Below are 22,598 nucleotides of genomic sequence, written 5' to 3' on the forward strand. Positions count from 1 at the left end.
GGGTCTTACCACACACTTCAGGCCCGGGCAGCCTATATAAGGCTTGCAGTTGACTCCAACTCCTTGCGGAGACAACATCTCTGGTGGTGGCTGTCTCTGTGGTGACCCTAAGAGCTGTCCAGGGTGCTGTTTGCTCTCTGCTTGACTTGTGCCTTGACACGGCCTGCTTCCCCGGAGAGCCTCAAATGCCCCCCACAACCCTGCTGACCACAGACAAATGTCCACAAATGAGGAAGTGGAGAAGCACAATTTTGACCTTCCTTCCTTCCCCGAGGAGAATTAAGATGCTCCTCATTTAGGGCATCTGGGGTGCTGCAGCCAGGGATGGGGAACATCTCTGGCCTGCCAGGCGTTGTTGGACTCCAGCAGCCAGCATGCCCAACGGTCAGGGACGATGGGAGCTGTAGTCCATCCATCGTTCATCTAAAACATAGCATTCCCCGCTGCATGCAAGAAACGGAAGAACTGGCTCCGTTTCAAAGCAACAGGGAATGCCTCTTCTTAATGAATTTTTTGTTTGCACATTTCACAAGGAAAGAAAAAGTAAAATAATGAAACACAATAAATAAAAATAGCAAAGATACAAAAGAAAATAAAGAGAAAGAAATATGTAAATATTGCTGGCTCTCAAAACTCCCGAACTCCGCGGAAGTGGGGCACGAACCCACTCAGGAAACTTTGGCAACACGTTAATGACAAAAATATCATCTTAGTCTATCAAAAGCCTGGGGGAATAGATAAGTCTTACGCTTCCTGAGAGTGTGTTCCACAGAAGGGGAGCCACAACTGCAAAGGCCCTGCCCCTTGTTATCACCCTCTGAGCCTCTCTCAGAGGGGAAGGGGGACCTTCAGAAGGGCGTCAGAAGAAATCTAATTGCTTTGCCTGCCATTGCCATATGGCCCCAAGATGTTTGCCCAGAAGGGATTACAGCCCTCAGGTGGAAAAAGCTCCCCCATCCCTCATCTACAACCATTCTGAGCTAAGATGATGGATTAAAGTGATACATGTCAACTTTACATGTCTGGGGAGGCTTTTCTAAGCAGAAATATTTTTAGCAGCCACCAAACAGAACACTAAAGTCAATAGGCAGGGAGTTCCAGAGGGCAGGAACTGTAGCACTCATTTTATGTTAATTTGTTATTGCAAAATATTAACTATTATTCTATAATCAGCATTGCTTCCAATTGTTATGACTGCAGATTCTAGTGCACAAGTGCATATGCCACAATAAACCAGTTAATCTTTAAAGTGTTGCAGAGTCCTAGTTAAGTATTCTCTACATTTACTTAATGCTAACTACATTCGACTGCATTCTAGCACTTTTGTCCCAACCGAGCCACCGTATCCTCCCTTTTCTTGTTTTGTTTCATAGAGACAAAAATGAAGATAACTTACTGTATTATACAGAAATAAAACTTCCTGGCTCATTCAACTGTGTTTAGACTTTTTAATGTTGATAAATGTTTTAATTTTAATTTTTGATTGTGTTGTTTACTGCCCTGGGTTGCTTTGTGACGAAGGGCGGGATAGAAATGTAGTCAATTAATAATTATTAGTTATAATGATTAACAATTAAAATTAATAATTATTAGCTAGTGCTATCACAATTATAAATAGTAATATTTTATTTATTTATTTATTTAAAATATTTATACCCCGCCCTTTTTCCAGAGAACTCAGGGCGGCTTACAAGAATAATCGCTAATCGCACTTCACTAGGGAGCGAATTCCACAATCTGGGGGCGGCCAACGAAAAAGCCATGTTCCGTGTCTTTGCAAGAAGAACTTGTGAAAAGGATGAAATAGTGAGTAAGGCCTCACCGGAGGATCTTAGAGTCCGGGCAGGTTCATAGAGGGAGATACAGTCTAACAGATATTTGGGAGGCAGTGTGGGATAGAAATGTAATTAATGAAAAATAGTAATTGTGGAAGAGTCATAGCTTAGTGGCAGAACACCCTGCTTTGCTGACCGGTCCCGGGTTTAATGCCTGGTACCTCCAGGTCTGAAACCCCAGACAGCAGCTGCCAGTCAGCGCAGACAACATTGACCTAGATGGGCCAATGGCCTGACTCAGTATAAGGCAGCTTCCTGTTTAAATCTGCTCTTTATTGAGAATCGCAAGACTTAGAAGCTTACTTATTCTTAGGGGAAAGGCCGCTGCTGAATGCCTTGCATGTAGAAAGTCCCAGTTCAACACTCAGCTGTCTCCAATTAGGGATGGGGGGGAAACCCCAGAGAGTCTCTGCCAGTCCGCGCCGACAGCCCTGACACACTCTTTGCCTGAAAACCTGGGGAGCCGCTGCCGGTCAGTGCTGACAGCCCTGCGCTAGATGGACCAATGGTCTAAGCCTGCCTGAGTTTCTAAGTGAACCCCGGAATCACGGCTCCGCGTGGGAATCAATCAGGAAGTCTATGTTTCTCCCTTCCCCCCCCACATCCATTGATCCGTTACCCGCCCGCAGTTGCGGTTGTCATATGACTGGCCGCGGGGCCCGCCGGGAGTTGTAGTCCCGCGTCCTGTTGTACCCTACGCGTCCCTTCTCTCAGAGAACTACAACCCCCAAGAGCGCCCCGCGGCGCCGGTGCTTAAAAACAGGCTCCTGCAAAGAGCGAAGGGCAGCGGCGCCTGCGGAGGCTGGGAGAGGCGACGGCGGAGGTAAAGAGCCCGGAGCCCCACTGAGGGGGCGCTCAGGCGTCTCCTCCGCACGGCCCCAAAGCGGCCCCTGATTGGCTGGCTCCTCAGGGAGGGGGCGGGCTTGCACCAGCAGGCAGTGCAAAGGGGAGGCGATGCACGCCCAGTGCGTGTGCAACAGGGGCTGGTGAAAGCTGGGGAGGCGGTGAGTCTGGCTGTCTTTTATTGCTGTATTTGCTAAATGCGTTTGCCAAATGCATTACTTGATTAATTAATTAATTAATAGCCTTCCCTGCCTCCCAGCAGGCGCCCAGGGCGGCAGGACTTTCTAAATGCAACATGCGAGGGTTGCTGTATGTCATATTTTTGCTATAATTTTGCAAGCGCAATTTGGAGGGAGAAAAAACTCCCCCCCCCGTGAGCGGAGATAGTTTTGAGCAGCGGGGGAGGGCGAGCTGAATTAATATGCATGCGTTTATTTGTTGTAAAAAACGACGCAAACAGCTCACCAAGGGATTGGGTGGGGTTGGTGGTGGCTTCGGGCTGCACTGGGTCTCGTGATGCACCTACAGTTTTCTAAGGGCTGGACGTGATATGAAAAGAGATGGTTGCGTGTATACATTGCCAGGGAGGGGTGTCAGTCCTGGTTTTAGAAATAGTGGGTCTCCGAGCATGCTGTTTTCCTGGGGGTGATGTGGGTGTATGATTGATTGATTGATTGTTTATTTAGCCCAGATTAGCAGGAAGCCAAATTTCGACTGAACATCAGGAAAAACTTCCTAACGGTTAGAGCGGTATGACAATGGGACCAATGACCTCGGGAGGTGGTGGGCTCTCCAACCCTGGAGGCCTTCAAGAGGCAGCTGGACAGCCACCTGTCGAGAATGCTTTGATTTGGATTCCTGCATTGAGCAGGGGGTTGGACTGGATGGCCTTATTAGGCCCCTTCCAACATTACTCTTATATGATTCTGTGAGGTTCATGCCCCAGCATCTCTAGGTAGGGCTGGGAACGTCATCTGCTGGAAATCCTGGAGAGTTGCTGGCAGTCAGTGCACGCAATACTGAGCCAGACAAACCGATGGTGTGACTCGGTATAAGAAGGCTTCCTATGTCCCTGTTTAAACCAGACCTTCATTCAGAACCATGAGGACTGGAATCTTGCCTTACGTTTAAGGAAAGAACCGTAGCTCAGTGGTAGAGCGCACCAGCGAGGGCTGGGACAGATACACACACACACCCTGAGTCTGAAACCCTGCCAGTCAGTGGAGACAAAAGTGAGCTCGGTCTGATTCCGTGTAAGGCTGGATCTGGACATTTGGGCTGGTGTCTTTGTCTGGGATAGGTACGAGACGTTTGGGACTGTTCCTGGTCAGTGGTGGAGTTGTAATGCGGGGTTAGCCAAAGCGGTGCCCTTTAGAGGTTGCCTTGCCGCTCGGTTCCTATCGACCCCAGCCAGCATGGCTAACTGCCCGGTGGTGATGGGAAATGTCATCCAGCATTAGCTGGCTGCCTCTGTTGGGATGTATCAGAACAGTTGCACAGTTATAAAATCTGGGTCTCTGGACTGTGTGTGCTGGGAGGGGGCTATTTAGATCAGAAATGGGGGCCCTCCAGAAGACATTGGACTGCAACTGTCATCATCCCTGACCCTCAGCCGTGCTAGCTGCTTGGGCCAATGTGGGGTGGTGGAGCCCAGAAATACCTGCAGGGCCACAGACATTTTTCATCCCTGCTTTAGATGTTGCTGCAGATTATTTAAAACTATGTTTGGAGTTGGTGGGGGAGGCCCTTCTGCCACGCGGGGTCCCCAGGCTTCTGCCCTGAAGTCCTGACCGTCAGCACCTCAGTATGGGAGAATTGACTTCCGCAGGATGGATGTACATAAGAAGGGCCTCCTGGGTCAGGCTCAAAGGGGGCCATCTAGTCCAGCCTCCCGGCCTCATGGTGGGCAACCAGTTGCCCCAATGGGAAGCCCCCAGGGCAGGACCCAAGCACAGCAGCAATTCTCCCCACTTGCAATTTCCAGCAACTTATCTTCATAGGCAGTAGAGGTAGAACATGGTCATGGCTAGTAGAGGCTGATAGCCTTATCCCTCGTGAATGTATCTAATCCTCTTTTAAAGTTATCCATGCTGCCTCTTGTGGGAGTGAGTTCCATAGGTTAACCATGTGCTGGGTGGAGAAATTCTTTTGTCTGTCCTGAATCTTCCAAAACTCACCTTCATTGGACGTCCACGGGGTCTATGAGAGAGGGAGAAAAGCTGTTCTTTATCCATTTTCTCCATGCCATGCATAATTTTATACACTTCTATCATGTCTCCTCTGACCCGCCTTTTCGCGAAACTAAAAAGCCGCAAATGCTGCAACCTTTCCTCATAGGGGAGTCGTGCCATCCCCTTGATAATTCTAGTTGCCCTTTTCTGAACCTTTTCCAACTCTACAATATCCTTTTTGAGGTGAGGCGACCAAAACGGTACACAGGACTCCAAATGCAGCCGCACCATAGATTTATGTAACGGCATTATGATACCGGCAGTTTTATTTTCAGTACCTTTCCTAATGATCCCTAGTGTGGAATTTACCTTTTTCACGGCTGCCGCACACTGGGTTGACACCTTCCTTGGTCTATCAAGGTCTCGTTCCTGGTCAGTCACCACCAGGTCAGACCCCAGGAGCGTGTGTGTGAAATTAAGATTTTTGGCTCCAACATGCATCACTTTACACTTGTTTACATTGAATGATGCTGATATCTTGAGTGTTTTTTTAAATTTTGTAGGCTAGGACTGGGGAGGGCAGCTATGAGAGAACTAGAAAAGGTCCTCAAATGCAAAGATGTATCGCTGGACACCAAAGTCAGGATCATTCAGACCATGATATTCCCGATCTCTATGTATGGATGTGAAAGTTGGACAGTGAAAAAGGCAGATAAGAGAAAGATCAACTCATTTGAAATGTGGTGTTGAAGGAGTTTTGCGGATACCGTGGGCTGCAAAAAAGACAAATAATTGGGTGTTAGAACAAATTAAATCAGAACTATCACTAGAAGCTAAAAGGATGAAACTGAGGTAATCATACTTTGGACATGTAATGAGAAGACAGGGTTCACTAGAAAAGACAATAATGCTGGGAAAAATCGAAGGAAGTAGAAAAAGAGGAAGGCCAAACAAGAGATGAATTGATTCTATAAAGGAAGCTACAGACCTGAACTTACAAGATCTGAACAGGGTGGGTTACAACTGATGCTATTGGAGGTCGCTGATTCATAGGGTTCATAGAATCATAGAATAGTGGAAGGGGCCTATAAGGCCATCAAGTCCAACCCCCTGCTCAGTGCAGGAATCCAAATCAAAGCATTCCTGACAGATTGCCATAAGTTGTAATCAAGTTAAAGACACATAACAACAAATTGGCTTTAAAATGAGCAAATACCAGTTAATTTGAAATGGAGGGTAATCTGGATGCTTTTCCGGAACGAAACGGATATTCCCTTGGCTCTCATGACCTCAACGAGGGGGATAAGGGGCCTGCATATGTGTGTTTTTGTTCATCCGAGGCTTTAAAGAAGGAAGGAAATGAACATTAAGAATAGACTAAAAAGAAAACAGTTGCACAGTGAAAAAACTGCTTTTATGGAAAGATGAGAACTGGCAGACAAATCTTTAGTGGTTTAGTGAGGGGTACAAACTGATATTGGTGCAAAACTGTCCTGGGATCAGTTTTGATTTTTTTTCTTAAGTGTTCAGAAGAAATGGAAATGGGCTGCCTTCAAGTCAATCCCAACTTATGGCCACCCCATGAATAGGGTTTTCATGGTAAGCGGTATTCAGAGGGGGTTTCCCATTGCCTCCCTCTGAAGCTAGTCATCCCCAGCTGGTGAGGGCCTGCTCAGCTTGCCACAGCTGAACAAGCCAGCCCCTTCCTGGTCCGCAACAACCAGCTGGGGGGCAACTGGGCTCCTTAGGACTATGCCGCTTGCCCACGGCTGCACAGGTGGCAGGGCACGTAACCCCTGAGCCACTCCCTGTGAGGGTGATCTTTAGCTGGCCCTTGACACCCAGGAGACATGAGCAGGGATTTGAACTCACAGACTCTGGACTCCGAGCCAGGCTCTCCTCCCCGCTGTGCTATACCAGCAGAAATCCCTGGCAAAAAACAGTGAATTTGTCTATATCACTAGCATGATAGCTATATACTCACTATGGCAGTATGGGTGCCCTCCAGATATGTGTGGCCTCCCATCAGCCTCAGCCACCAGGGGTGATGATGGGAGCTGGAATCCAACATCTGGAGGGCCACGGATGCTCCCCCATCCTCGGTCTATGAGGTATGTTTCCCCACTGCATGCAAGAGACGAAAGAATGCCTCTGTTCAGAAGAGGCATTCCCTGCTGAGAGAGGGGAATGCCTCTTCTTAGATACAGGGTTGGGGAAACTTGTGGCCCTCCAGATGTCGCTGAGCTACAACTCCCAGTAGGCGCGGCTGGGGATTGTGGGAGTTGTGGTTCGGCAACACCCAGAGGGCCGCAGGTTCCCCCTGCCCTCCTCTAAAAAGAGATCCTTCCCTACTCTGCACGCAAGAGATGGAGGGATGCCTCTACTCAGCCTGCCCTCTCAATCCTGAGAGCGATTCTTTCGTATCTTAAAACCGTAGCTTGACTTTCTCGCAGGGCCGGATTCTGTACGCTGGAAGGTAGAAAATCACGTACGTCCACAAATATCATCATAATTATTTTATTTGTTTAGCAATATGCTATTACAAACATCATCTACAAATATACTCTGCAATGACTGTGAGTTTTTTTCGGGGATGTGTGTGTGCTTCTGGGCTGCGTCCCTCCATCTCTAACTGCTGTCCATGGCTGTTCCTGTTTTCTTGGCAAGAAAACCCTTCAGCACTTCTGAGGACAGACACACGCCTCTTTGTGTTCTCTTGCTGATTTTTTTTTTAAAGAGGCATGATTGGCACAAGGGGTCTTCTGTCTCCCGCGCTGGAAGGGGCGGCCGCAGCTGCTTTTGTGGAGCGCAGAGTCGGATTTTGGGAACCAGTTGAAGAGGCACGGTTGTATATCGAAGGGATGGCAAATGAAGGGCTGAAGTCTTGAAGCCCCACAGCATAGCCCCGTTATTAAGGTCTGTCTCTACCCTGCCCCACAATTCAGTTTCTCTTGTAAAAGCGTAGGCACCTTATCAGGCGTGGGGGCCGTTTGGCCCTCCAGATTCGGCTGAATGTCAACTGCCATCATCCCAGGCCACTGGCCAAGCCTTCAGGGGCTGATGGGAGTTGTCGCTCACCCACATCTGGAGGGGCAAACGGCCCCCATGCCTGTTCTAAAGTCCCATCAGCTGATGGGAGATGTAGTCTTGACACCATCCCCAGGACACCAGGTTGGCCAAGGCTGCTCCTAGGAGATCAAAAAGGAACAAAGGCGCTCACTTTGGGGTCTTCCTTGCCCTGTCTGAGATGAGCCCCTCAGCACCCCGAGATTGGGGTAGCGGATTTTCTATCGTTAAACGCTCAGAATCTCTTTCTGTCTCTTGCAGGGTCTGCGTGACTTGAAAATAGCCCCGAGTGACACCTGGAGAAGGAAATGGCAGGTAGCAAGAACCACGGAACAGTTGCGATTCTTCTGTCCCACGGGGCCTAAAAAATTGGCTCTGTGTCGAGTCTGATCTCCCTGTTGCATTTGAGGGCCGCTTTAGACACCTGTTGCGCTCACATAGGACCGGCGCCAGAGGACAGCCAGGTCGGGCCCTGGATGAGGGACCCACAGCGGCCCCTGAAGGGCCCCTCGTTAGGGTGGGGGAGTAGCACTCCCCTTCCACGATCGACGGCAGGCTCTCTGTTGCGGATCGCAGGGAGGGAGCTTTAAGCCCGCCCACCCGTTCGCTCGCTCCATCTACCCCTCTCTGTTGTCTTCTGAGCCTGTGCGCATTGCACGCGCAGGGGTGCCACCAACCAAGATGGCGGCGGAGGCTTTTTAAGGGGCTGTTGCTCCTACCGCCATCTTTGTTGATGGCAGGCATGTGCAGGTAGTGTACTGCGCACGTGTGCCATCAACCAAGATGGCGGCGGAGACATCAGCCCCTTAGAGAAGCCTCTGCTGCCGTCTTGGTTGATGGCAGCCCTGTGCACGCATCACGCGCTGCAACGGGAGACAAGAGAGGTAGGTGAAACAGGCAGGAGCCGTGCGCCCGGGGTAAGCTGGTACCCAAGGGCCCAGTCATGCCTGGCGCCGGCCCTGAGCTTGCGTGTTAAGAATCATGCAAATGTCTTGTATTGATCAGGTTGATATAAAAAACATCTCCTACAGAATTTCTGTATCTTACATAAAGCAACATGCATGCACGCACCTTCCAGGGTGGCTTATGAGATCTGTATTCAGACCTCAGGCTTGTAGAAAGGCACGACACTCAAGGAAAAAAGGGTGGAGAGGGAGGAGGTGACAAATGTGCTTGGCCAGCAGTTCTTAACGTTCCTCTTCCTTAGAACAGCCAGCTGGAAGGGAAATGGAGCCTGCTGGGATGATGGCTGCAAGGTAACAGCGGAAGGAGGGGCAAAGGCAGCTAGGCTCTTGGCAGAGCCGATGGAGCTGGCCTGCTGCCCTTTTTCCTCTGCTGTTCTGCAGCCTGATGGAACGGTGGCTGCCAGATGACACTGGAGGAGGACGAGCCAAAGGCAGGCTGTCTCAGCAGAGCCAATGGAGTGGCCCTGCCTCCCTTCTCTCTCGCTGCTGTGCAGCTAAGGGCGGGCCAAAGGCAGCTAGTTCCTTAGCGGAGCCAATGAGCTGGGCCTGTTTCTGAACCTACCCGTACACTGCGCTCAACATCGAAGGTCCTTCTCCGGGTGCCTATGCAGAGGGAAGCCCGGAGGATGGTAACAAGAAAAAGGGCCTTCTTAGTGGTGGCCCCCGAATTATGGAACAATCTCCCTGATGAGGTACGCCTGGCGCCAACATTGTTGTCTTTTCGGCACCAGGTTAAGACCTACCTCTTCTCCCAGGCATTCTAGCATTTTAGCATTTCAGTATTGTAGCATTTAGTATTTTAGTATTTTTAGTATTTTAGTATTTTAGTTTAGTATAGGTTTATTAGGAAATTTAATGAGTTATGTTTTAAATTGATTAATGTGTGGTTTTAAATTGTATGTTGATATTTTGATGTTGTGAACCGCCCAGAGAGCTTCGGCTATGGGGCGGTATAAAAATTTAATAAATAAATAAATAGTGGAGCCGGCGGCACAGCCCTGCTTCCCTTCTCTCTCGCATCTCTGCAGCCTGATGGAACGACTGCTGCTAGGTGTCTGTTAAGAGGAATGGTCAAAGCCGCCGGGCCTCTTAGCAGAGGTGATGGATCTTTATCCGCTGTTGCAGTGGACAGAATTCAACATCGCTTTGTCCAGGCAGACTGCCATTTGTCTGTACTGCTTGAATCAGCTTATATTTTTTTTGGCAGAGGTGCCATTTCACACACAGCCCTCTTTTTTTTTTAAAAAAAAATCTCTCTCTTTGCAGAGAAAGTGAACAATTTCCCTCCGCTTCCTAAGTTCATTCCGCTGAAGCCGTGCTTTTACCAGAACTTTGCCGATGAGATCCCCATCGAGCACCAGTCGCTGGTGAGGAAGATCTATCAGTTGTGGATATGTAAGTTCATTGCACAACAAAATGTTTGCAGCGCAGATGACTAATTTTTCTTCTTTCTTTTTAGCTATTGTGTCTTTGACATTTAACCAGACTGGGTGTGCATGCTGGGTATAGAATTCAGCTTCCAAAGAAACTTAGTGTTGCTTGCTTTTTTTTTTTCAATAACAAGTTACTAGTCTGTATGAAGGCAGAGATAAATGAAACCTTGCAACGTATGACGGAATCAGGGTTTCCCTGGTAGAGGTGGGAACTGGGCTTCAGAACAGAGCTCCCCTCCCCACTGACAAACCAGAACATGTTTATGCAAAAATAAGCCCCATATTTTATTTTGTTCTTTGTTCTTACGTGCTGTCTTTCCAGGGTACGCAAAGTGGCTCAGTTTTGCAAAAACGTACACAGGCTGCAGTAGTGTAGTGGCAAATTCAGAAGTGCAGCCACCTGAATGGAGCTCATGCACCACTGGTGATCCGGGGGCCACTGTTTGGGAGCCCCTGCTTTATAACAGTCTCTCTTTTTTTTCCCCCTCTTCATCAACAGTCTATTGCATCACCTTGGGCGTGAATCTCATTGCCTGTCTGGCCTGGTGGATCGGTGGCGGTTCCGGTGTCAATTTCGGCTTGGCTATCCTCTGGCTGATTCTCTTTAGCCCCTGCAGTTACGTCTGCTGGTTTCGGCCGGTCTATAAGGCCTTTCGGTAAATTGCATGTGTGTGTGTCCCTCTGCTCTGAAATGTCGGCATCAGAGTCTGATGTGGTAGAGTATTTTGCTTGACTGCACCCCCGCGCTTTAAAAAGATCTGCAAGAAGAAATCTAGTAATCAAGGAGCTTTTTTGGTCCCTGATGGGCTACCTTTTTTACTTGCAAGCAGCATAAAAAATGGCATCTTTTCACCCACCATCTGAAATAGCGCAGGCCAGTTGACCACTTTTTTACTGCATGTGTAGGCCAGGGATAATTCATAATTGTGGCCCTCGAGGCCTTTCTGTCTGGCCCTCGGAACTCTCTCCAGGCCACGCCACTCACCTGCCTGACTTTCCACCCTCCTTGAGTGTTTCCGCCTAGCTGGAATGGGTCCTTGAGCTCTGAAAAAGCCTCTTCCTTCGCTGGTTGGAGAACTGAAGGATGTGTGTAGAATCTAGCCTACCGCACAATTCTGCCTGTTTTTGCCTCTGGCCCTCTCCACCGCTGACATGCGGCCCCTGGAAGGTTACCCAGAATATGGCCCTCAGGTTGATAAAAGGTTCCTTCTCTTTATATTTTTGTCCAAGAACCAGTGCACATTAGACATTTTTTTCCTGCCTTGTATAAAAATCAAAGTGGATTATTTTCCACACACACCCCACATACACTCTCTTTGCTGCCACGGAGATGGCTGGATTGGGCCCCTGCATCAGGTTTCATCTGAGCCCGCAGCAGCGCTATCAAAAGTTAATCCTGGTGTGATTTTAAGAAAAACAACACACATAAAACTTTGTTTCCTTACGACAGGGGTACAGATTTGCTCGGCGGGCCAGATCATTATCTCCCCGGATCCCTTGCGGGCCAAGTACGACGGGTGGGCGGAGCTGCCCGCCGCTGTCAGTCAGCTGATGTCACGCTGACATCAGGCAATGACTTGTTTTGCTTTGCTGAGCGGGCCTTTGAAAGGGGTTTCCGAAGAACCTACAGTCAACTGATTGCTGGTGTCTGCCCCTTCCGTCTGAGCCAGGCCTGCCCCCCATCTGACATAACAGAAGATGCTGGATGTAGGGTGGGCAAGAGGGGAGACGTGGCTTGGCCGAACAAGGCCCTGCGGCTCTAATCAGGCCCCTGTCAGGCTGGACATTCCCCATCTCTGGTTGATGAAAAGTTCTGGGACTTGCACCAGGCTTTGGTGTGTGTGTGAGAGAGTGCAGCAGCTCTCATGAGTTATGTGGGGTTAGTATTCTCTTTCATTTTGACCTCTGAGGAATTTCCATTCCCACCGGAGGATGGGAATCCTGCCTTTCTGTTGCACCTGGGGGGGGGGGTACTTATCTGTGCTGGCACCGGAGATGCAGCCGGTAGACCCCTCCCCTCCCCAAAGCTCTTCTGCCACAGCTTTGGGGCGCTATTTTCCCTGCGGACCCCCCTCCCAGAGCCGGGATTATCGCCGGCTCATCCCTTCTTAGCCGGAGGGCGTGTGGAGTGACGCCAGCGAGCCAGCCGTGAAGGAAGAGGAGGAGGCGAGGATTTGCATCTGGGGAGGGGGGGAGGGAAGAATTTTGTGGCACGTCTGTGTAGATCAGTGGTTCTTAACCTTTTCCACTGCCAGCACCCCTTGGATTTCCAAAATATGCTCTCGCACCCCCTGAAAAAATACTGTTCATTTTTTAAAAATTTTAATGTGTGTTTTAGCCTAACTTAGCTAAAATAAATGCTAAGGTGAGATAACGTAACTTAGGTAAATGTTCCAAACTCTTTGGTGGTTCTCTTGAACAACGCCTCGCACCCCTAGAAAACGTGTCTTGCACCCTCGGGGGTGCGTGCACCCCAGGTTAAGAACCACTGGTGTAGATAGACTGCGGTGTGAGCTGAAGGGCTAATGGCTTCAACAGCGCAACTCTTTCCAAACCTCTTGATGCGTATTGGGGCAAACCGCAGGCCGCATCCGGCCCTTGGCAGACTTCTGTGCGGCCCCTTGCAGCCTGTCTTCCTGACGCTCGGCTGATTAGTCCTGGAAATAGCTGAGCAACGCACTGGCTGGACTGGAGTTGTGTGTTTGCACACAACTATCGCATGCAGAGCTGAAACTGTATCTTTCCCCCTTCCCAAAAATGCCCCCTTCTGAATTTAAAGTCAGTGCCCTCACATGTAAGAGTTACAGTTGTTAGGAGACCCCTCCCAATTCCCAGAGTTCCCTGGAAAAGACTGTGTGTTGGGAATTGTAGCTCTGTGAGGGGAATTGGGATCTCCTAAAAACGCTCAGCAGCCTTAACAAACCACAGTTTTCAGGATTTTTGGGGGGGGGTAAACCATGGCCATTTAAAGTGGTTTGATGCCGCTTTAAGTGTAGGGTGAGGAAGGGGCCATAATAATTGCTGTCATTATATGTTTCATCAGAGCTTGGAAAAGTTACTTTTTTGAACTACAACTCCCATCAGCCCAATCCAGTGGACATGCTGGCTGGGGCTGATGGGAGTTGTAGTTGAAAAAAGTAACTTTTCCAAGCTCTGGTTTCATTTTCACTGGCATGTGGCCCACGAGGGATTGGCCAAGGGTAAACGCAGCCCTCAGGCCAAAGGTTAGCCACCCTTGTCCGAAACGCTGCGCTCGGTGCGCCGTTGAGGTAACAGTAGGGAAAACCCATTCGCCCATCCAGTTTCTTGCAGGACTCCCTGCATTTGCTGAATTTTTCATCCTCCCTCCTCCCAGGTCGGACAGCTCTTTTAATTTCATGGCCTTTTTCTTCATTTTCGGAGCCCAATTTATCCTGGCTGGCATTCAAGCCATCGGCATCAGCGGATGGGGAGCGTGGTAAGTGAGCCTCCGATGCTCCTATTTTGTTGGATTAAAAAAATAATAATTTTGATTTCCTTTTTTTGAAAAAGCAAAAGGTATATGCGCTTTCAGTTTCTAAAAACGTTGAGGATATATGTGTGGTGGTTTTTTTTTTTTAAAAAGGAGAATGCAACTTCTGGTAAGTTGATCTAGACTGCAGTACCTGGGAGTAAGCCTGTAGAATTCAAATTGCAATGAAATGCAATAGAAGAAATAAAATTAAAGCTGAAAACCAATATGAATATTTACTGCAGATGGGCCACAGACCGCCTGAATGAAGCTGACTTGTGGTTCGTGGACCACAGTTTCAGAAAACCTCTGCCCAATTGAACTGGGGGGTGGGGACATCTGAACAGATGTGTAAGCATATATAGGTTTGCGCTGTTAAGGTATTATTTCATTTCATTTAAAAAATGTTTTATTGAGGGTTGTACGAAGTAACAAATATTATTGCACGTACAAAATGAAACGAGGAATGTGTGCCTGAGCTGTGTTGCATCACACCATTTCACAGAGTAATTCTAAAAATGAACTTAAAATAATATGTACGTAAACATTGATACATGTTTAATTTTGTGTATAACTCATTACTGGGAGAGAAAAAGGAAAAGCAAATTGCAAAATATTATATACAGTTAGATAATGGTTTCAAGTTGAATCATTAAATAGAATTCAAAAAGCCCACATTTATGCATTGGATCACATTTCAAATTATTGTGTAACTGCAGTTCTTGATATTCTGATGTTTGTGACTAGATTGAATTGAGTAAAACATATGGTTGCCATTTTGTGTTTTGTTAGCCCAATATGCAATAAATAGGACCATTTTTCTACAAAGGAATTATTCTTTATTTTATTAAATTAAATTATATCCCGACCTTCCTCCCAGAAGAGCACATCTGTGATCAAAAAAATGCAGTTAAAAAAATTAAAAAACTGTTTAAAACATCTTAAAAACAATGAAACGCGTTAAAACATTTAGCCGATCATGTGTCTGGGTAGACCTGCCGAAACAGACTCATTTTCAGCAGGCGTCTAAAAGCATCCACTGTCAATAGGCAAGAGTCCCAAAGTTGCAGGTGCACCCACGCAAAGAGCAGGACTCCTTGCAAACGGACATTGCGTGGCTCTTGTCAAAGTGCCGCGTCTGCAGATCGAAATGAGCAAGTCAGTGTGTATGAGGTAAAGCGATCCCTTTAGCTGGGTTTGCCAATGTGGTGCCCTTCAGATGTTTCGGGAGGGCAGCTTCCATCCAAACAGGCGCTCTACCGCTGAGCTGTGGCCCCTGCTGCTAAAAATAAAGTAAGATCCCAGTCCTCATGGCGGTGAATAAAAGGCTTATTCCTGTAGGAAAATAGGAAGTTGCATCGTACCTTCAGTCCGTCTAATGTCTGCACTGACTGCCAGCCCCTCCGCAGGGTTTCAAGCAGGGAGCCTCTGCCAGCCCTACTTGGAGATGCTAGGGTTCGGGGCCTTCTGCATGCAGAGCACGTGTTCTGCCACTGAGCAAAGGCCCTTCAGCGGAAAACAGAGTACACCTGTTGCTTTTTTCTTCAGAACTTTTAGCAAACTTGCTCAGGTTGCGTTGATGTATCGATGCACCAGCTAAAACTCAAGCAATTTTAGTAGACACCCCCACAATGAGTGCCACTCTTCGTCTTTTTTTCTTTGCAGAATAAGTTTCTAGGAACCCATTGTCAGAAAGCTTTTATCAAAATGTGTGTGCTGAAATATGAATGTTCCCTTCGACGATGACCAGAAATGCTCTTCTCTTCCAGTGGGTGGCTGGCCGCCGTGACGTTCTTCAGCACGAACGTTGGGGCTGCCGTGATCATGCTCTTCCCAGCGATAATGTTCACGTTATCGGCAGCGGTGATGTTTTTCTGTCTCCTCCGGGTAAGTTGGGGTTCTGGACCTGCAGTGACAGCTACCATCTGTTGTCTTGCTGGGGCGGTAATTCCAAAATGGTGTGCCCTATGAGCCCAGAGCATCTATCCAGATGGGAAGGTGCCTGTTGCAGCTCTGCACGAATCTTTGCTCGGATGTACCTTTTTTGTAGAGTCGGCTTCCGCTAGTAAGTTTTCACAGCCCCTGTGATGCTTGTATGAGTGGAGCTTTTGACTCGCTCCTACTAAAACATCAACGCAGCTGGATGATTAGTCCTTGGGAGGAGTGTGGGTGTAGTGTCTCTGTATGAGTTGCCTCTGGCGCTGCCTCCTTCTGATCAGGCAGAACGACAACGCACACAGAAAACATAGGTTGGGCTCCTGCTACTAAAGGTTAGCAGATTCTTAACTCTTTTGCAGTCTAAACCAGTGGTTCCCAAACCTTTTTACCGCCACAGACCGCTTGAAAATGGCAGAGGGTCTTGGCAGATCCCACTTAATGGCTTTTGGCCTGTTGTAGCAATTGCAATCCACTGTGCTAGATGTTGTATGATTTTTAATTGTAAGTATATCGTTTCTTCCCCCCCCCCGTACATTGTGTTGCAATTTGCATTCCATAGAATTCAGATTGTACCACAATAAAATGCCCCATAAGAAATGAAATAGAAACAATTAAAACACTGTTAAATATCAATATGAATATTTCATGTGGGCGTGTCTCATACCACCTGAATGAAGCTGAAGAGCCACTGGTGGTCCGCGGGCCACAGTTTGGGAACCCTGATCTAAACCTTTTGAGTTTGGGCAGTGCACAAAAGTCCCTTTTAATAAAAGCAAAACTCTGAAGGAAAGCCGGGAACAGCATTTGCTAGCTCTTGCTGGTTTCAGCAGTGTTGCGGGAGGCTTTTGAATGTGGGGCGCCTCCATGTGGACGCCACTGACTTCTCGCTCTACCTTCTGCTACTCCCCCCCAAACCTTCAGGTGCACCGAATCTACCGCGGGGGTGGCGGAAGTTTCCAGAAAGCTCAGGACGAGTGGCATAGCGGCTTGTGGAGAGACCCCCCAAGCAGGGAAGCCCGGTACAACAACTTCTCTGGAAACAGCCTCCCCGAATACCCCACGGTACCCAATTACCCTGCCGGAGGCCGGTGGCCCTGAAATCCCACACCCCGTTGGACTGCCCCGATGATTTTTTTGGGATCGCTGCAAAATACATTGCAGTTTTTGTGGATTTGTGTTTTTGGGGGGATTGGAGGAATACTCTGCAATCCCCTGTATGTTTCCCTTCATCTTCTTCCCGCCGATATTTTTTTTTTAAAGCCTTATGTTCTCTTCTTTTGATAACCGCAGAAGATCTGGACTCCATGTCCTCTGCCTCTTTGGGAGTGGCAGAACTGCAGCGGTTGCCAATATCTGACTAGTTTGCATTGAGGAACGGGGGCTCCCAGCTGCCATCTTTATTCACAGGGATTCCCTCCTCTGCCCCGTCCGTCTTTTCTCTTTTTTTGCCAATAGATGCACAAGAAGTGCGCAGGTGGGGGAACCTGCACGTCCTTAACCTTGGATAGATCTATCTTCGATCAGTCTTTTTGCCTAAAAGAGCAGCAGTTCACTGCCATGTTTTTTGTCTGTGGCCAAGGTGACCAAATTCCCTTTTCTACCGGCCCCCCGCCCTCACACACAGTTTGCCAGATTTTTGTCTTAGTTCCTGCACTCATGCAGATTGTTGTGGGAGGAGAAGCTTTTGATTTTTGACACAAAAACAGCAAGTCGCATGGTGTTAACCGTCCTTATCTTAGACTGCAGGTGGGAGCAGTGGGGGAGAAAAAGTATGAGATGCGTGAGAGCAGCACTAAACCATGAAAAAGCCACCCCCTTGCAGGTAGAAAGCTAGCAGTTCTGGGAAAAGATGCCTTTTCTATGACGCTGACTTTCTATGTGCAGGAATTGGTTTGGGGGCAATATTACAATACGTGGGATCTCCCTCTCCTCCCCCTTGAAAACGAATCCTTTTCTTGGGAAGTCTTGAGTACTTTGAAAATGTTTCAGAGGTGTGCAGGTTGTTTTTGCCCGCTTCTAGTTTGCTTCCTAAACACACTCTTTAACGAAATTGACTCTGCCTGAACTAGATGAGGAAGCTTCCGCTGGGTCCGTCCCCCCATGCCTCCTCTTCCATTGTGCCCAAAGTTGTACCGTTGAACCTCAGGATGCTGCCTTTATGCGTGGGCTTCCCTTGCTGGTTCTGACAGATACAAACGGGTTGCGATTGGCAAAACGTCATATCCCGAGTCTCCCCTGTGGGGCCGCATTAATCCCGTCTGCACCCATAGTTTGTGCCTTTCTCTGTCCGCACGCAATAGAGTGCTAGCAGAAAACAGGTATCCATCCCACGGGGCGGGCTAGTCTGCCCTACAAGCGTGAGCAGCCATCGCTGGCGTCACCTGTCAACCTTTTTGCCCCTGAATATCACCGTGGTCTTGCTTCTCGTTCTCCAGGGGGATAGGGTGACCGAGCAGGTGTGTATGGGAGGCTCTTTCTCTAGCTTGAACTCCTCTCTTTTTTTTTTTAAGCTGAGGGGTCTAACTCCCAGCATAACAGAGACAGAAGTCCGCTCTGGAACGTGATCATTACTTTGGGGGTTCCTGGCCTGGAATCTTTATCTGGAATGAGCAAACATGTTAGTCCAAGAGCATTATCTCTTTTTCATTTCCCTTGCTACCGTAGCATTTGTGATGATTTCCAAGTCTTCACTTGCGGCAGTGTGGAACGTGGTAGGAGTTCCTACCCTCTGAGAGCCTCCCTGCTGTGCCGAAAGCACAGCCCGGTAATCATCCCATAAATCGCAGTTGCTTTGTGTGTCGCTTTAGTTGTGTGCTGTCCAAAGAAGCAGGATATGAATGTATTAACTTATAACAGGAAACCTCTTGCGGCTGGGTGGGGTTCTCGGGCACCCAGAAGAATTTGGGAGGAAAAAAAATCCATTAACTGATGTGAAAATCTTCTTATGGGGTGGGAGGGAATCTCAGCGTGGAACTGACAGTCTTAACGATGTGTGCCTTACCGGATTATATAATTTCTCGGGGCGTACTCTGGTTTCGTTTGTGCTCTCCCACGCCTGCCACGGTTCGCGGATTTTGTTTACACTTACGGGGGGTCTCCCCTTTGACTCAAAAGACCAATGCCTTGGAAATGCAATGGTGCAGCTTGGAACTCTGCAGTTCTCTCTCGTGCACATGTGCAAGGAAATTTTGCATGAGGCGCTAACAGGCGAGCCAAAAAACGAGCAGTGCTTGTTAGCACCCAAGGCCAAAAACCTCATTAAACTTCCTTTTGTGAAATAGATTTGCAACCGGGGCACCTCTCTCTCGTATGCCACACCATAGGGCTATGCTTGGAGCCAGACAAAATCTGGAGGGATGCAAGTTTTCCCCCTCCCTGATCTAAGAAGAGGCATTCCCCATTCCCAGGACGGAGTGCGCCTTCTAAATAGAGGCATTCCCCCTCCCATCTCTCTCATGCGGTAGTACAGAATGCGGCTTTTTAGAGCGTTGTCAGTGCTGGCTACTGGAAGTTGGAGTCCCACCAACATCTGGAGGGCCACCCAGCTCCCCTCCTACCTCCGGCCTGCAGGCCTTTTGAGAGCACATTCCAGGCACGGTGAGGAATTCCTTAAATTTAATATGTGCAATTATTATTTTTCTAGTTGATCTCTGGTACCAGGGTCTGCCTTGTAGATTGGCTGCCATTATGGTTCATCGTCTTTGCCTTAGCTAGTCCTTTCCCCCATGCCTTTTTGAAAATATATATTATTGAGAGGGTGGAGGCATTCAGAATCCCTCGGACTCAACCAAAGGCTCAGTGTGGCCGGTTGCTTGGCAGCTATACTGCTCGGGGCCTTGATGTGCCTTGGCCCTGTTAATGGTCACCCTTGTCAGCCACACAAAATGGTGCCCCACAAGACAAGTGGGGTGCAAAGAGACCCCTCTCTACCCAGTTCCTCAGCCCTGAGATACAAGCAGTCCCTAGTTGCCAACACCCGCACTTTGCCTGCTTTAAAAATCTCTTTTCTGGGAAAAGGAGATTGTATGATGGTGACCAGACCCCAGGGTATGCTTTTTTCTTTTTTTACTGGGTGGCCCCAGTTGCTAACCTCTTATGCAGGGATATGGGAAGCTCTAGCCCGCATGGGCCAAATCTGGCCTGCAAGGCTATTTTCCCTACAAACCACACTCAGTTGGCTCCACACCTAACACTGTATATGCAGGAAGCAGGATTGCTCTCTCCGTGCTTCGGCTGATGGGTCAATCCTTCCTGCTCCCTGTCTCCCCAATGGGACGAGTGGGCGGGTCCACCGACCCGTCAAGTTCCCTGGCATCATTGTGACATGTGATTGGTGGGTGGTCCTGCAGCGTGGGGGGGGGAGAGGAGAGAAGGATCTGGCCAAAAAGGTTCCTCCTCCCCCTGTTCTAGCATCAAGCCAACTCCTAGGTTTTCCTGTTTATTTGGGGAAATATGTTTCCCTTTTTTTTAATGAAGAAGTAACGAGCCTCTCTGACCCATGTTGGGCTGCTTTGAAAGACTTTAAAGGATTGGGATCATTCTCAAGACCTGCACATGGGTTTGCTTGAAAACTGCATGCCAAGTTAAGCTGAGGTAGAAAAACATTTGCCAAGGAGGGAAGTCTACCCTGAAACCTTTTTATTTCTCTGTCCAAGTTCTGCCCTCTCCCCACAGCCCCAGACCCTGAGAATTGTAGTCTTTTGATGTTCAAGACCTCAGCACCCCATCGCATACCGCTTTCCCCAGGATTCTGGGTACAGCTTCAAAGCCAACAGCTTTTTCTTTAAAAAAAAAAAAATCTCAAGAACTGGATCTCCTTCCAGCGTGCACAAGTCTCCACCGTTGTCTTAATCTAATGTACTGATAACTCTAAAAATAAAATTTGTAACGCTATGTTTACACAAGGGAACTAACTGAATACTGTTCTGTGTGTGGGGTGGGTGGGAATTAACATTGCCAACTTTTCATTCATCATGTTGATTTTTTTTTTTTCATTGCAGTGTGATCTTGTTAGGCAGTTTTTGTTTTCTTTAAAAATAAATCAAGCTTGCCTACCGGAAAGATGGTCTCTCTATGTGGGATGGGGTCTTTGTGTTGCGATGCGTCAATAGATTATGATTATAAGAGGAGTCCAAAGGCGTCCTCACAAGCAGGACTTGGGCACAAGAGCAACTCTTCCCGTTCGTGATTTCCAGCAACTGACATTCAGATGCATCCTGCATTGAGCAGGGGGCTGGACTGGATGGCCTTATAGGCCCCTTCCAACTCTACTATTCTATGATCCTGCCTCCAACAATGAAGGGAGAACATAGCCACTGTGGCTAGTAGCCATTGATTCACCTCGAATTTGCCTAATCGCCTTTTAAAGCCATCCAAGTTGACGACCATCACTATGTCTTGGTGGAGTGGATTGCCTACTTTAACTATGCGCTGTGTGAAGAATTGTGCTTTTCTTTTGGCCTGAATCTTTCAACCCAGTTTAAAAAAAAAAAAAAAAATTTAGGGTGCAATCCTAATTTTCACTCGTTGGTACGTAAGATGTATTGAAACGGATGGGACTTCTCCACAGGCTTAGTTAGGATTGTGCTGTTAGCATGCTTAAAAAGTTGCTCCCAATTAAATTGGGCAGTTATGTGTTTTTAAAAAAATAATGACTTTTCATGTATATAAAACTGCACATGGCAAGCCCTGTCTTCAAAAGGATCCCCTCTGCAATCTCTGTCATACACCAGAAAGGATGCCTTTTAAGACAGTGGTCCCCAAACTATACACACACACACACACACACACACACAAGATTAGACAGATTCATGGAGGACAGGGCTATCGATGGCTACTATTTATTTATTTATTTTATTTATTGTACTTTTAGACCGCCCTTTAGCAACAAGCTCTCAGGGCGGTCTAAAAGTACAATAAATAAAATGATGGCTGTGCTCTGCTACCCTAGTCAGAGGCAGCATGCTTCTGAAAACCAGTTGCCGGAAGCCTCAGGAGGGGAGAGTGTTCTTGCACTCGGGTCCTGCTTGCGGGCTTCCCCCAGGCACCTGGTTGGCCACTGTGAGAACAGGATGCTGGACTAGATGGGCCACTGGCCTGATCCAGCAGGCTGTTCTTACATTCTTCTTGAAAATTGCTGTGGGACTTAGTGGACCACTTTTTCTGCCTTTTGCAGCAATCGTGATACACTGTGCGAGATGTTGTGTATATTTTTTTAATTACATTATCATGGCTGCTTTTATTCTCTTGTGTTCCAGTTTGTGATCCACAGAATTCAATGTCATATAAGAGATAAAAGAATACAAAAACAAGAATCAATAGTAACATTTACGGTGGACATGTGGCAGACCACATGCTCATGAAGTTGTCGACCACTGTTTGGGAACCCCCATACTAAGATGATGCCTGCTTGGATGCACGGGCACATCATCTAGAGCACCGATAGGAGAGCTTGTGGCCCTCTCACTGTTGCTGCACTAGACAACGCCCATCATCCCTCCTGACCATTTGCCATACTGGGAGTTCACCAACATCTGGAGGTCTTCCGTCGTCCCGTCCAAGTCCTAGAAACAGAAAGAATGCTTCCACCTTCAGGAATGTTTATTTTACCCACGTGCAAATTTTTATTGCTAGGTCATAGAATCTTAGAATAGTGGAGCTGGAAGGGTTTATAAGGCCATCTAGTTCAACCCCCTGCTCAATGCAGGGATCCAAATTAAAGCATCCCTGACAGGTGGCTGTTCAGCTGCCTCTTGGATGCCTCCAGTGTTGGAGAGCCCACCACCTCCGGAGGTTGTTGGTTCCATTGTCGTACAGCTCTTAACAGGAAGTTTTTCCTGATGTTCAGCCAAAATTTG

General features: G+C 48.0%; 1 protein-coding gene across 4 annotated transcripts; it reads left to right on the forward strand.

Moving 5' to 3' along the window:
- Window positions 1-1,782: 1,782 nt before the first annotated feature.
- SCAMP4 (secretory carrier membrane protein 4) lies at window positions 1,783-20,802 on the forward strand. 4 transcript variants are annotated; one of them, XM_061601027.1, is made up of 7 exons: window positions 1,783-1,806; window positions 8,177-8,230; window positions 10,147-10,275; window positions 10,813-10,969; window positions 13,669-13,770; window positions 15,573-15,690; window positions 16,663-20,802. In XM_061601027.1, exons 2-7 carry the CDS (start codon window positions 8,224-8,226, stop codon window positions 16,837-16,839), a joined length of 690 nt encoding a protein of 229 aa, XP_061457011.1. In that variant the 5' UTR covers window positions 1,783-1,806; window positions 8,177-8,223; the 3' UTR covers window positions 16,840-20,802. The 4 variants fall into 4 exon arrangements, with proteins under 4 accessions (XP_061457011.1, XP_061457010.1, XP_061457008.1 ...); XM_061601026.1 differs by lacking the exon at window positions 1,783-1,806 and adding an exon at window positions 2,567-2,658; XM_061601024.1 differs by lacking the exon at window positions 1,783-1,806 and adding an exon at window positions 2,665-2,839.
- Window positions 20,803-22,598: the final 1,796 nt, after the last annotated feature.

This window comes from Rhineura floridana, chromosome 18 (assembly GCF_030035675.1).
Source record: "Rhineura floridana isolate rRhiFlo1 chromosome 18, rRhiFlo1.hap2, whole genome shotgun sequence".
NCBI lineage: Eukaryota > Metazoa > Chordata > Lepidosauria > Squamata > Rhineuridae > Rhineura > Rhineura floridana.

Bases quoted from the DNA above. Each gene is read 5' to 3' on its own strand.
- SCAMP4 (XM_061601027.1), top strand. The intron at 10,276-10,812 runs GTAAGTTCATTG...CTTCATCAACAG, and splicing joins GATCTATCAGTTGTGGATAT to TCTATTGCATCACCTTGGGC. The intron at 13,771-15,572 runs GTAAGTGAGCCT...CTTCTCTTCCAG, and splicing joins ATCAGCGGATGGGGAGCGTG to TGGGTGGCTGGCCGCCGTGA.